The sequence below is a fragment of the Anopheles darlingi genome, chromosome 2 (assembly GCF_943734745.1).
Source record: "Anopheles darlingi chromosome 2, idAnoDarlMG_H_01, whole genome shotgun sequence".
Classification (NCBI taxonomy): domain Eukaryota; kingdom Metazoa; phylum Arthropoda; class Insecta; order Diptera; family Culicidae; genus Anopheles; species Anopheles darlingi.
Genome location: NC_064874.1, coordinates 72,393,894 through 72,406,776, shown reverse-complemented (window position 1 = coordinate 72,406,776; position 12,883 = coordinate 72,393,894). Strand labels below are relative to the sequence as shown.

Sequence of the window (12,883 nt, the reverse complement as noted above, 5' to 3'; positions counted from 1 at the left end):
CCATTCCTCGAGATCTGGCCTCGGGCGACTGTGCGCACTCTCTCTCTCTCTCTCTCTGTGTTTACAAACAAATGAAGAATTATGTAAATCGAGCAATAAACCAGTCCAGTAGGTCTTGCACATCCTTGAACATCCTTCTTGAATGGCGTTGTACCGGGAAGGCGCGAACAGACGAATCCCCCGGGGGGGGGAAGGGAGAGAGAACGGCAAAGCGATGTGGCCACCGGCCATGTTTTGCTTACTCATTCACCAACCGACCAACGGATGCTGGTCGGTAATTTGTTTATCTAATGAAATCATTTGAACGCGCGCGCTCGCACTGCGCGTTACCTTTTTTGGGCAACACTCTCCGGAATTTGGCAACAATTGCATCGCGTTGGGCAAGAAGTGAGCACAATTACACAACATTACAGACAATCATACTGAGTGGTACGGGCACATATTGGATGGAAGATTGGTTTGATGTGCGTGTGGGCAGCTGGAGATATTGGAAAGCGCCAATATATTGGGTTGTTCTACAGAGAAACGGAAGAAATTGAAAATAGAAATGAATCTTTTGGGGGGAATCTATATTATAGTCTTAGTATGGAATTGATTTTCTGAATTTGTTTCATCATAAAGTAGTGGATATCGAGTTAAATATTACTGGTTATCTAGCTTCCTGCTTGACATTGATTGGAGTTCTTGTTGAACTGCTTAAAACTCAACTTACGTTTTGCTCAACTTCATAAGCTTTTATGAAAAATCCGTTTAAATCAATCAAATAATGTGAATTATCATTCATATGGTATAGGATTCAAAACTCTTCCATCAGTGCTTAAAATCCGTTACTCCTTTTCGACCAACCCAACGGCAATTCCCGAAATATTGAACACCTATCGTCAGCTGCGCACGCACTCGCGATAAGATAAGTACGGTTGATGTTGGGGCTCGCCCCAAGAAGGGGAGCTATTCCCTGCTTGTATGTTTTTGTGCTCCAGCTCCACGCGTACACACACCAAACGAACGCGAATGGAATGACCGGCAAGTGGAACGAATACTGTGACACCCGGTTGGTATATTAAAGAGAGCACCAACCCGGTCATCATCATCATCATCGCCATCGCCAGTGTTTGTGCGGCGGCAGAGATTCGCATCCGATCCGGATACCAAGTGTGACCGAGGGAGGCAACAGTAGTGGCAAAATCCAGAACACCCGCAGCAGCAGCAGCAGCAGTAGCAGTACAGAATGTCTGCCCGTAAGATAACGCCCATGTTTAACGATTACGTGTACGAGGCGATCCGGCGGATCGCGGTCGAGCAGGGCTTCACGCCGGATCTCTTCTCGGTGGATTTCGACGAGGAGACGCGCATCGAGTGCGATGGGTTCGTGAGCTTCGTGTTCAAGGCCATCATCAATGGTGATGATCGCGAGTTTACGCTGTGGTGTAAGGTGCCGCCGAACGATGATCCGCGCTCGTTGGAGCTGTTTAAGCGCGAGTGTTTCTTCTACCGTGAGATTCTGCACGGGTTCTACGACTTCCAGAGTGAGAAGGGTGTGTTGGAGGAGTCCGACGAGGGGTTCTTTGCGACACCGCGCTGCTACCTGGCCCATTGCGACACATCGAAGCCGGACGAACCGGAGGCACTGATCATGCTCGAGTATAACGAGGCGTACGAGAAGTGGGACTGGGATAAGCTGGAACCCATCAATGTGGAGCACACGAAGTTGGTCATGCAGCAGCTGGGCCGACTGCATGCGCTCTCGTTCGCCATAAAGGAACAACGGCCGGAACTGTTTACGGCGTACAAACGCAGCAACGATGTGCTGGTGGAGAAGAACGAGCTGCTGACGCTGCTGAAGGAATCGTTCGATCGGGCCATCGTTACGATGAAGACCCGCTTCGAGGTGGAACAGGACAAGATTCTGGCCGTGAAGGATGCAGTGTTCGAGAGTCTCAAGGCATGCTGCGATCCGGTCAAAGCGGAACCATACTGTGTCGTCACGCACGGGGACTGTTGGATCAATAATCTAATCTACTCGCACAACGAGGTAAGAGGTGGTCGGCCGGGTGGGTGTAGGCAGAGGCGTACCATGACTGATATGACTTATCTCGATTTTTTTTGTTTTGCAGAATAATGTTGCCACCAGCGTCGTTCTCACCGATTGGCAATCGTCGCGTTACGCTTCGCCCATCCTCGATCTGTGTTACTTCTTCTTCATCTCCTCCGGTGAGCAGTTCCGGCGGGATCACATGGACAGTCTGCTGCACTACTATCACGGTGCCCTGGCCGAGTTTCTCGAGAAGCTCGGTGGTGACGCAACGAAGCAGTTTCCGCTTACCACGCTGCTGCGTCTAATGAAACCGTACCGGGAGCTGCTCGGGAGTTAGTTGCTGGAGCTGCGTCCCGCGATCGGAACCATATCAATCCACAGCATCCGTACCAAGGAGGAGCGGTGCATCGAGGGGAGGATTGATGTCATCCATTCGATCGTGGGAAGCATCGTTAAAACCACCGTTGAATGTGCGAACGTCTGCTTTTGTTGCTGCTGGTGCTAGTGCTGCTGCTTCTTAGCGAGACCAGCGGGAGTTCGAGACCGGGAAGACCACCCGGGGTTGAACCGCTCGGTGGGTTAGAATGTCACCAGTGGAAAAGCACCGGGCCTGAAAGAACGATCACAGAGCCTAATGTGGCCATAAATAGAAGCACACAGATAAGATACCTGAAGTTGAGCGAATTGTTTGCCACGAAATACCTACTCATGATGACTTGGCAATTGGGCAATGGTCTTCGATCGATAGGGGAGGTCCTCACGATGCGGAGAAGAAGAAGCCATTCGTTGGGGATAGGAAGTCATTTCATTGATTTACAACTCCCCCCGGTGGGGGATGCTTGTTCATGGGCGATAGGAGAGGCTAGGTAAAGCCCTATCAATCTTTTCATTACAACACAATAGTAATACCGTTTCTCGATAAAGCATCAACAGGACGGTTTAGTACAGATCAATTGAGAGGATTCAGAAGAGGAATTAACTCAATAGGCGTCATTCACATTTCACACTCTTTTTCGAGTATTTATAGTAATATCTCAGCTAAATTTTAAGCTAGTCCTCTAGTGGCTTTTGGCATCGTTTTCATTATTCTTTCGAACTTCACTATTTACTATTAGCAGAGCAATCTATCATACTGTTCTCCTTGAAGTATGCCAGGCAAGTTGACTTCATATTTGAGATTCCCATCATTCACCAGAGTAATATATTCCATCAGACCATCAATTTCGATTCGTCATGGTATATGACAATATTCAATCACATAGCCTCTTCCGAAGCGCATGAACTGTCATGAGCAATGATATGCTATCAATCATTCTCCTTTCCGACGCTGCGATAATGAAGAAATCGATCTTCAATATGCAGCATTGTCAGTTAACAATCGTTTGTAAATTTAAACAATAAAATACATTCTAGCAGCATGTCACCTACTGCATAATTCTGCTCATTACATATCAAATACCCTCAGCACGATGAGTATAGTTCCCCGTACCAGTAGTGCAACATTGAAACAACATTTCAACTATTTACATCATTTATAATCCCACAAGCATACAGCATCTGCATGCAAAGTTCGACCCAAGCAAGATAAGTTTCTTCATCTCCTGTCTTTACCGTAATACCGGAAGCTTCACCGGCCTTCCAGCAGCCTCCCGACAGCTTCCACATGGTTGGTAGCGAAACCCGGCAGGGCGTCCGTTTGCTTCCGCAATCAATATCCTTGAGATTGGATACCATCCAGAAGAAACGTTGGAGTAAAGCGTTCATGGAGCTAAACGGACGATTAGGTAGCAAATTGTTTACAGCATGCTGCACATATCGTGTTTCATGCAAAAGATATTCTGGAACCCTGTTTGGGAGCAAAAAACCTAAAGTCGTTTCACATTTCTTCACACTTTAACAGGTTTTTTTTTAAATAATGTTTAATCAGTGCCTTAGTTTTAAGTATAAAACGTTTAATTTTATGTACCTCTTCTTTGCAGAAATAAAGCAACTTGAAGACGCGCGAGACAAGACTATTCACATATCGTAAAATAAAGCATAGAGATCATTAAATTCTACTTACACGTGTGTTAAAGACGAGATTGAATATGCATGTTCTCTCCGTTGGAAGCAACGGTATTAGACAACAGCTTGCACCGATGCTCCCGTACCCGTAGCTTGCACAGCTTAAGCGTGATTGCATGTACACGCCCTGTAATGGTGTTGCTCTGGTTTGCCCCCCAAAAAATAAGGTTCACTTTCCGGTGGATCACATACTGGATCACAGCGAGTGAATAGCGTTCGACCACGCCTGGCAATGATGTCCCGGCTGTGCATCATGCATATATGCAGATTAACTTCAGACCTTTCTCACACGCGGTAGCTTTCATAATCGTCGATTAAGTGCTGCGCCTGGTTGGCCACTTTTTTCGTTTTTTTTCTTTTCTTTTTCGTAACAAAAAACCAAAGAAAAAAAAGGTTATACTCGGTTCTCTTCCAAGGATTCCGAGAATAAGGGTCCGTATGACGTTGGTGGAGTGCGTTGATGTTTCTTGTCTATCCTTCGTCGCTTCAGCTTCTTGTTTCGGATTGCCGTATCCTCTTCTTCTGTGTGCGCTGCTCGTCATCGCCAGGATAGGAGCACGTGCACAACATAAGCCGGTGCCTTCCTCGCTTACGTACTTCCTGTGCACAGCTCGCTCGCTGTCATGTGTTTTAAGCAAGGATTCATTCCAGGTTCTTTCACTTCCCTCCCCGGCCACGGACCGTCGCTCACCAGATTTTAAAAGATTCGATCGAAAGAGAGTGTGGCTGATCGGTGACGGGGAATTCAAAACCCATCCGCCCGCTCGATGGAAGCCTTGTGGACGCATCGGACCGATCCGAAAACGTTCCAGACCGGACGATTGTTTACGTGCTAGGGTTTCCGTACGGCCAACAATGGCTGGAGCTGGTGGAATCAAAATATCGTCTCATTCCCCCAGATCGGACTGTCACCAGCGTAGGGAGAGAGAGAGCGTGAGGGAGGCTCATCCTAATTTGATTTCTGTCAAGTGTCATGGAAAGTGGGCCTGGGTTTAATATGATTCAGCTTTTGGACACATTCCGACCGGAAGCCACAAAACCAACAAAAAACCCGTTCCATACATCGACGGTGTTCCCATTCATGGCCAGATCCCGTCCGGCGTTGCACAACGCATTTGTGTTCGCTCTAGAAGCTGGATTTTTGGGGAAGAACTTTTCCCTGGCACGAAGTCACTGTGTCATGTCGGTGATGTGATCGAGAAGGGCGTACTTGAAGCTGGAAACTTTGATGCGAATCGTTGCTGTCACAGCTGTGCGCTAGAGAAATTCATGTTCAAGTAATCTGTTTGAATTTGGTTGTTCGTAATTGAAAACATACAACCGACATGTCTACATTCGTTATCGAGATGTTTTCCACAACAATAAGTTGATGATGCTCGATTGCTTAACCTTAGCTCTGATAGTGAACCGATTAAGGATTGTGTGTGACACTCAAACAAGGTTATAGGTGCTGTTAGTAACATTTAATTAGTAAGACAATCATGTCTGATACGAAAGCAAGAATAAGTCGTTTGAAGCCAGTATACAACAGGTAGTGGGGATAGTTCATCCCTTCAAGAAGTGCTTGAAACTCCTTGATGTCTAGGATAGAACATAATCCCAGGTTCAGCTCTGAGCATCGTATAAATGCGGTTGGTCAGCACTCTAATCGACCAACAGATCAGTTTGCTCTTATACGATATTCTAAGAAGGAGTGACGATGTTCTAGCCTTCAATTGTGATTCTTGATTGCCATTATGGCTACAGTAGAGTATGTTTCAAGTTCACAGCATGGTATATACTTTGATTTAATTGGTTTAACTCCAATCAATTCTTGTTTTCATTTTGTTGAGATCGACCTTCATATTAAACTTGTTGTTACCCATACTAGAATTGGATTTAAAAAAAATGAAAAGAACTGTAATTTACTTTATTGAAATCTGATAGTGTTGGCAAATAATAAGCAAGGCCGACCATGAAAGTTGATTCTGCTGCACTGCATGAAGCGTAAATTTTGTATAAATTCAGCGTAAATGTAAAAAAGAATTTCAAAATGATTACGCTTCGTGTGGCGCTGCCTACAACTTTCACAAAAGTTTCATGCAACTTTAATCCTAACTCGCATGCAAGCTAAGCCGGTTAAGGTGCATGGCCACGATACCAACTTTACGTTAAGAACTGTCGATACGGGGTTGAAATAAAGTTCCTATCGTGACCGGGCACGGTTAAGTTGTCTCTGTCTTTCTTCTAACTTTCGGATGAGATGATATTTACTTAATGATTCATCAAAGAATCAAAGAAGTTATCATCACACTAATGGTAATACTAAGCAAGTTTAGCTTGATGTGCTGGCAAATATTCCATTAGGATCAAATTTTTCTCTCTATTTTAAGTAAACATCGATCGATCGAAATCTTACACTCAGTACGGCATGTGTGGGTAATCGTGAAAAAAAATCATTTCCGTTATGGAACACACTTTTCACGCACGCTGGCACCATTATCGAGACAAGAAAATCAATACCAATACTCCAGCGCTTGACTGCGAGTCAGTCTGTGTCATCGAATTCCAAGAATTGAAATGTCGCATGCCGACTGCTACGCTCGTGACTGGGTTAAAAGCTGTCGACATACGTTAAGTGCCGCTCGAAAGCATATCAATCATTGGCTGCAGGGGATCGGTTTGCGATGCCGCGTTCTGTTCGTGTCGAGGATACGAACGATTCTCCTCCGGGGTTTCCTTGGGCGGTTTGGAGAGCTCCCCAAGTTACTCTCCCATCCACACACAATATACAGACTTGCACATCCTTCTGCCATCGATCAAATGATGAGCAATCACGTCACCTAGCGGAATAACTAAATCTGTCGTTCCCGTTCAGCACACCACAGTTGACAAGCTCACTCTGCCACAGAAAAAAAACCCTCAAAAAAGACTGCGTTGAAGGTGACATCAGGCACCGTTGATAGGATATGCAAAAGGGAAAGAAGTAATACCGCAGACTGCGTCCTCACATGTTGTCCCGCTGAAAGCACCACGGTTGCGTGAAAATGGAACCGTCGGGCGAGTATTAAACCACTTTACCGCGCTGGCAGTAAGGACACGTTGCTGGTGGTGGTGGTTTGCCTAAAATACGTGCCGCATTATAGCCGCCGAGAGAGCAATCAGGCGAGAGATGATGCTGATGAACCATTTCACCGCAACCAAAGGCGGGACTCGGACTAAATCGAGTAGAAGTTTGATTATTTTTAGAATAACAACGAAGCAACGAAGCGACAATGAGGCTGGCAGAAAATGCTTTCACACCGCACCGCAAACTCCGCGGTCCAAAGAACCAGCGCCCGCGCTCATGAGGCGCGAATAATTGCATTCGCGGTTGTGATTTTGAAACTGACTTTGGAAAAAGTGTTTTCCAAGCTAACCAGATCGGGCCGCCGGCTGGAACGGAAACAAAATCAAATCCGAACGGGAAGAAGGAGCGTCTTTCAACTTTGATTAAATATCATTGCCGTATCCCGTTACATCCCGCCACCCCGGGCCTTGAAAGTCCTTGTGCGCGAAACGCTGGGCAAGAGTTTCCCCGTTTCGCGCCGGCGATGAGACTGACTGAATTCGATAAATTATGAAAAAGTTACGGCATGAAAGGCACACCACCAGCGAAGCGTTACGCGAACGAAACTCTTACCCACCAAGGGCGCAACATGTTGCCGCCCATGTTGCGGTTACTTATTTGTAGCCACGGAAAAGGATAAATTCATTCTCCGCTTGATAGAACCGTGACGAGGATGGAATGAGGATGGAGCGCGAGGGCGAGGAGGCTAACAGTGAAGAATAACCTGTAAAGGATCAATCAACAGGCCGCAAGTGGGTTGGCCATTTTTTGCGCTCCGATGCGTTGATGAAATCAGCCGTTTGCTCGCTCCTTGCGTCGTTCGGTGATTGGTTTCACCGCGAAAGTCAAAGGGCATGATGCTAGAGAATGCGGGAAATTTACGATAAGCGCGCAACCTTTACGCCGCGTCCTTCCGCAGCGGGAAGGATATTACGTGGAAGCTTTATTGGTAATTGTTTCGTCGTTTTGGTGAGAGTCGAAATACGAGAGCTTTGTAACAGAAGCCCAGCTAACGATGGTTTTATACCATTTCCTGGAAGCGACACGTTCTTCCAATAAAGATCAAGATGAAATATGGACAGCAAAAAAAGGGAAGAAACTATCGGTTCGACATACTAGAATCTTTCGCATCACTCAGGGCAGGGGTTAATTATTTATGACGTGCAATCTACTTTCGTTTCCTGCTTTCGGCACGAAAGTATAGAGCACAGCAGAACGCAATTTCTTTCCCGGTTTTGTCAATTAGCACTGTTGATTGATAGGTTTTGTCGTAGAGTGGCCATTTTTTGTATGGTGCTCCCCTGTAACTGTATCCTTTGCGATAGACTTGTCAATATTCCACCCAAGAAGAAGAGTCCCAAGAGGCATAGAGTGTACCGTAGCTGAAAAGAAATCTCTCCGGAACTCTACCTTCGGTAACGATATCAAAATGATGAAATGCAATAGACAATGAGATCGACACATCGGCCAACGCTGCACACGTCATATCGCCCCCGGGGAGTGGCAAAATATATGCAATCATTCCTGGTTGGTGCAATCCCCCTTTTGCGCCCGAAGAGCGAAGCAAGCCAAGGCACAAAGTCAAGGGCGTCCGATCGAATCGAGGATGGCGTTGCTATTTCCATTCAATTGGACAGCAACCGTACTGGGAAGCAGCCAATCCGTGGTGCCATCATTCCGTGCCACGTAGCAGGAATGCTTTCATCCGGATGAAGGATGAAGGTTTGAAGTTGGCCCCGTTGGCCGGGTACGCTACGCCATGTTATAGCCACCTCGTGCGCCGCTCATGGAATGCTCACATTTCCGATTTACGACTTTTCGTAACTTTTACCCTTTTTGCCATGGGCGCACGAGGGTAGGGGGTAAGATCAAATACTTCACGCGAGTTCACTTTCCAATAAAGTCCGAAGACGGAGATACATGCAAATCGTACTGCATGTGAGTGTCCCATTCTCCGGGGCGAAGCAATTTTCGGAGGATGCCAGCGTTGCATCCATTCGTTGTTACGGATGAGTTTGTAACAGGTTGAGTTTCATGATGGTGCACCATCGCAACCGTTTAGCGTACGCGGTGGTATTGAGAATGGCAAAAGTTGATGCCGCAACCACCGACGCACCGACCTCAACCACCGACGGGGATCGACGATGCGGCACCCGGTCCCGGGCTCCGGTTATAAGATTTTTGTCATTTCGTAGCGGAGTTTTCCACTTACCGCGCGAGCTCGGAACGAGGGCTCGTGAGGAATGTGAATGTGAAGAACCATATTACACTCTCGAGATCTGGCTGAGGGCTGAATAGAACAGAACTGCTAACTGTTTTCGCCGGAACTGGTGCCGGAGTGTTCGAGTCGAAAAGCGAAGAGCTTGTTCTCCGCAAGCACCGGCACCGTTTACACAGTTTCAAAGGGTTTTCGCGCTCGCGCATGCATACCGGATAGGAAATAGTTGTGGGAGTTCATAATCTTTCGGAATGCTTTGTGCATTTTTCGTTTTTCGGGGGCGATGGTGTTGCTCCTCCGTTCTAACTACCTCGTTGAAATGGAGCTGCAAAAGCCGTTGTTGAGTTGAAGCCCAACACCAGCAGCAGTAGCAGCAGAAGCACATTTTTTCGGCATACAAGAAGAGGCGGTACGAGCTGTTACGTACAGCAATTTATATGATAATTTCGACCATCCAGCATCCCCAATCCCCACGCCAAACCATTCATGGCAAGGCATTGCACTCATGGGCACAGGGGGAAGGATACGTGGTGGTGATAATATTCAAGGTTAAGCATCCCTCCCATCCTGCTGGCTTTTATTTGATGAAAAACTCGAATCTACATTGGAGCCGCGTGTTAAGGCAACGGAAGGACCCACGCTGGGACCATAACGTGGGGGCGTTACCGTATCTGGTAGCTGGTAGTAAAAAGAAGGAGCGCTTTTCAAAGCAGCCACTAGAAACCGTTCGCATAATGCTTGATCGTGACGTTCATTGTATTCCGCGCGGTGTTCCGTGTTACGCGGTGTGCGAGATTGGGCGATGCTCGAATTTTCACATCTTCTTCAACCGACAAACTCATAATATTTTAGCATTTTCGACCAATGTTACCAGTGCAAGCGTGGGACTTTTTTTTGCGCCACCTACAAATCACCACCGCCTATCACTTATTGCTTGATTGCTTCCAATTATGCTAATTTATTGTAGTACATTGTTTGTGGGCGACCAAGTTGGTTCCAGCGGTAACTATTACTTGACTTGCTGCAAATGAGACTCATAATTGGCGGTTTAACAATTCACTGGAAACTAATCTCTTATCCAAATAGTTTTCAAAAAATCATACACGCATTAGCAAGAGCTTACTAGCTATTTTATGGTTTCCATATTTAGTTGTTCCCATTACAAAAAAAAAAATAGCCCCCTCGCCTGCCATTATTGCCGCATAAACAAACAACTCTTCCCGTAAAGCTTTCCCAGTGGAAGGAGTGTATGTTATTCACAGTACGAAACTACGCTACGAATCAGTTTCATGCGTGAAGCGAAAAGTAAATACAAATATTTGTCCAACATGACTGCGTCTACTGTGCACCGAACTGTGCGCTGGCTGGCGTGTGCCATGAGCAGCCGAGCGTTCGCGACATTGTCGTTTTCCATGGAAATGGGAATGCTATGTACAAATCTTAGTAGACTACTTCTCCTCCCGTTTCGCACTGCCTACTATCGTGCTAAGCTTCTGTGTTCTAAAGGAGCCTATCCCATTACAGTCTGCATTAAAGCGGTGTAAAACATTTTGAAGTAATGAATAGATAGAAGCATAAGCATGTTTTACAAGACAGAATACAGAAAGAAAATCTGGTTCCCATAATCCTTGCACCACGTGGCACGATAAATCTGTTAAGCATTTTACGATGTACTTACTCCGAAAGAGAGACCAGAACTGACCACTTTCCGAGAGGATCGTATCCGCTAAACGAAATGCAGACGTAACGTGACCATCTACTTGGTGAGCAGCGGTAATCCCATTGCTTCAACCTCGAAGTCCACGAATTAAAACCATTATAGGAGATGAAGCGAACTCGTGCGTAACTGAAACTGTCCTTGGTAATTATTTGCAATTATAATCCATTCTCCTACATTCCTCCTATTGGGGGCTACCCAGGCGCACTAGCGACACAACTCAGTGCAACCATCATTGTGCAACATTCTCCTTCTGAGCCGTATGCTGTTGGGTATCGGGAAACTCGGAACAACAACAACATTCTCGGTACATCGACCAACCGACCGCATCGTTGATCATCCATCGTCCGGCAGTTGACCATGAGCATGTCTTGCATTCCTTCCTTTGTCGTTACTCTGCTTTCTAGCATCTTTCAAGACATCGGAAGAGCTCACTGACGGAATAGTGAAACAGCTAGTGCGGAGAGCATAAAGTCTGACGATGAAAAATGATGTAGAAATAAATCGAAAGGAGGTAAAATTTAAAGAGAAAGAGCAGCAGTGGAAGCAGGTAATGGTCTAGACATCGGCATTCCACTATTATCCCATTATGTTCCCGCCTTTTTGAGATCGCATTCCTTTAGTGGAAGTGTATCATCCTTTCGGTATATGTTGCATGAACGCTTCGCAGGAGTTTCCTCGCCGACATCCTGCTAAGATGTGTCATCACCCTCACACTACACATTCCAAATGTTCGGTCGTGTTTAACGTTTCATGAATCGTTCCAAACAAATAAAGAACAGTTCAGAGATAGAGACCATTTCAATCGCTTCACACACAACCTAATTTACTACTAATCCCTTTGAACGCTCGCGTGTGCTGACGGTAAATTAATCTACCAATAATCTTACAGCAAGTGCATCAACTTAAAAAAATGAAAAAACGACGGTTTTCCTTTCATGTTTACCTATCGAGCGTCTAGGCGCGGCTAACGGAAAGTTCATTGAGAAATCACATAAAGCAACGACTATGTTGCATGGTAAGTTCATGCGGTAAAAACCAAACGATGAGTTACCGGCACAACGCACAGAGCACCAGGGTTGAAACGTCACGCTAACCAACATTTACTGCGATAGGAACTCACACTTTTCTGAGGTAGAACAGCAATGCATTTGTATTTAAATTTTAACGATCGATGCTGGCAGCGAGACACGCCACGAATTGTTTTAAAATGTAGTATCGTAGTAATATCAATGGAACCAGTCCTGTTTAGCTTTCTGTAGCCCGGAGAGGCATAAATAAGCTGTCGAATAAGCGAGACCCTTTGCATGGTGCTATGCTTAAAACAGCCAAAAGTGGTTCTAAAGTCCTTTAGAGTCTAAAGGACTAGAAATCGCAGTTAACTCGAAGTACTTATAAGCATAAAAAATGTGTTGCATGCACCACAGTTGGAAAATTGCAGACGGCATTCTAATACCAAACTCAGCAAACAGCTTTACCCATAAAATTCAAAAGAGAATCAAGCCCAAGAATTTTATCATCCATACTTTATCATCATAAACTTTTACTCAGACCAGTGTTTCAACCCTGCTCCTCAAAAGGGAGCGCTCTTTGCGGCACTCAGTTGCTCAACCTGAGATTCTAACCGAATGAACCGACACCGCAACGCAACCGCCGCTTCGTGTGACACCGCAACGCGACAACCGATTGCCGCGCACAAGATTGCTGAAAATGGATTCCCGTCTCGGGTTTTAGTATTTTCTAGCGCTCGGTGTAGGAGGA

At 45.9% G+C, this 12,883-nt stretch overlaps 1 protein-coding gene across 1 annotated transcript; it reads left to right on the top strand.

The window, feature by feature from the left end:
- The first annotated feature begins 1,102 nt into the window (after window positions 1-1,102).
- LOC125960146 (uncharacterized) lies at window positions 1,103-2,710 on the top strand. Its single transcript, XM_049693358.1, has 2 exons — window positions 1,103-2,032; window positions 2,115-2,710. Exons 1-2 carry the CDS (start codon window positions 1,229-1,231, stop codon window positions 2,370-2,372), a joined length of 1,062 nt encoding a protein of 353 aa, XP_049549315.1. The 5' UTR covers window positions 1,103-1,228; the 3' UTR covers window positions 2,373-2,710.
- Window positions 2,711-12,883: the final 10,173 nt, after the last annotated feature.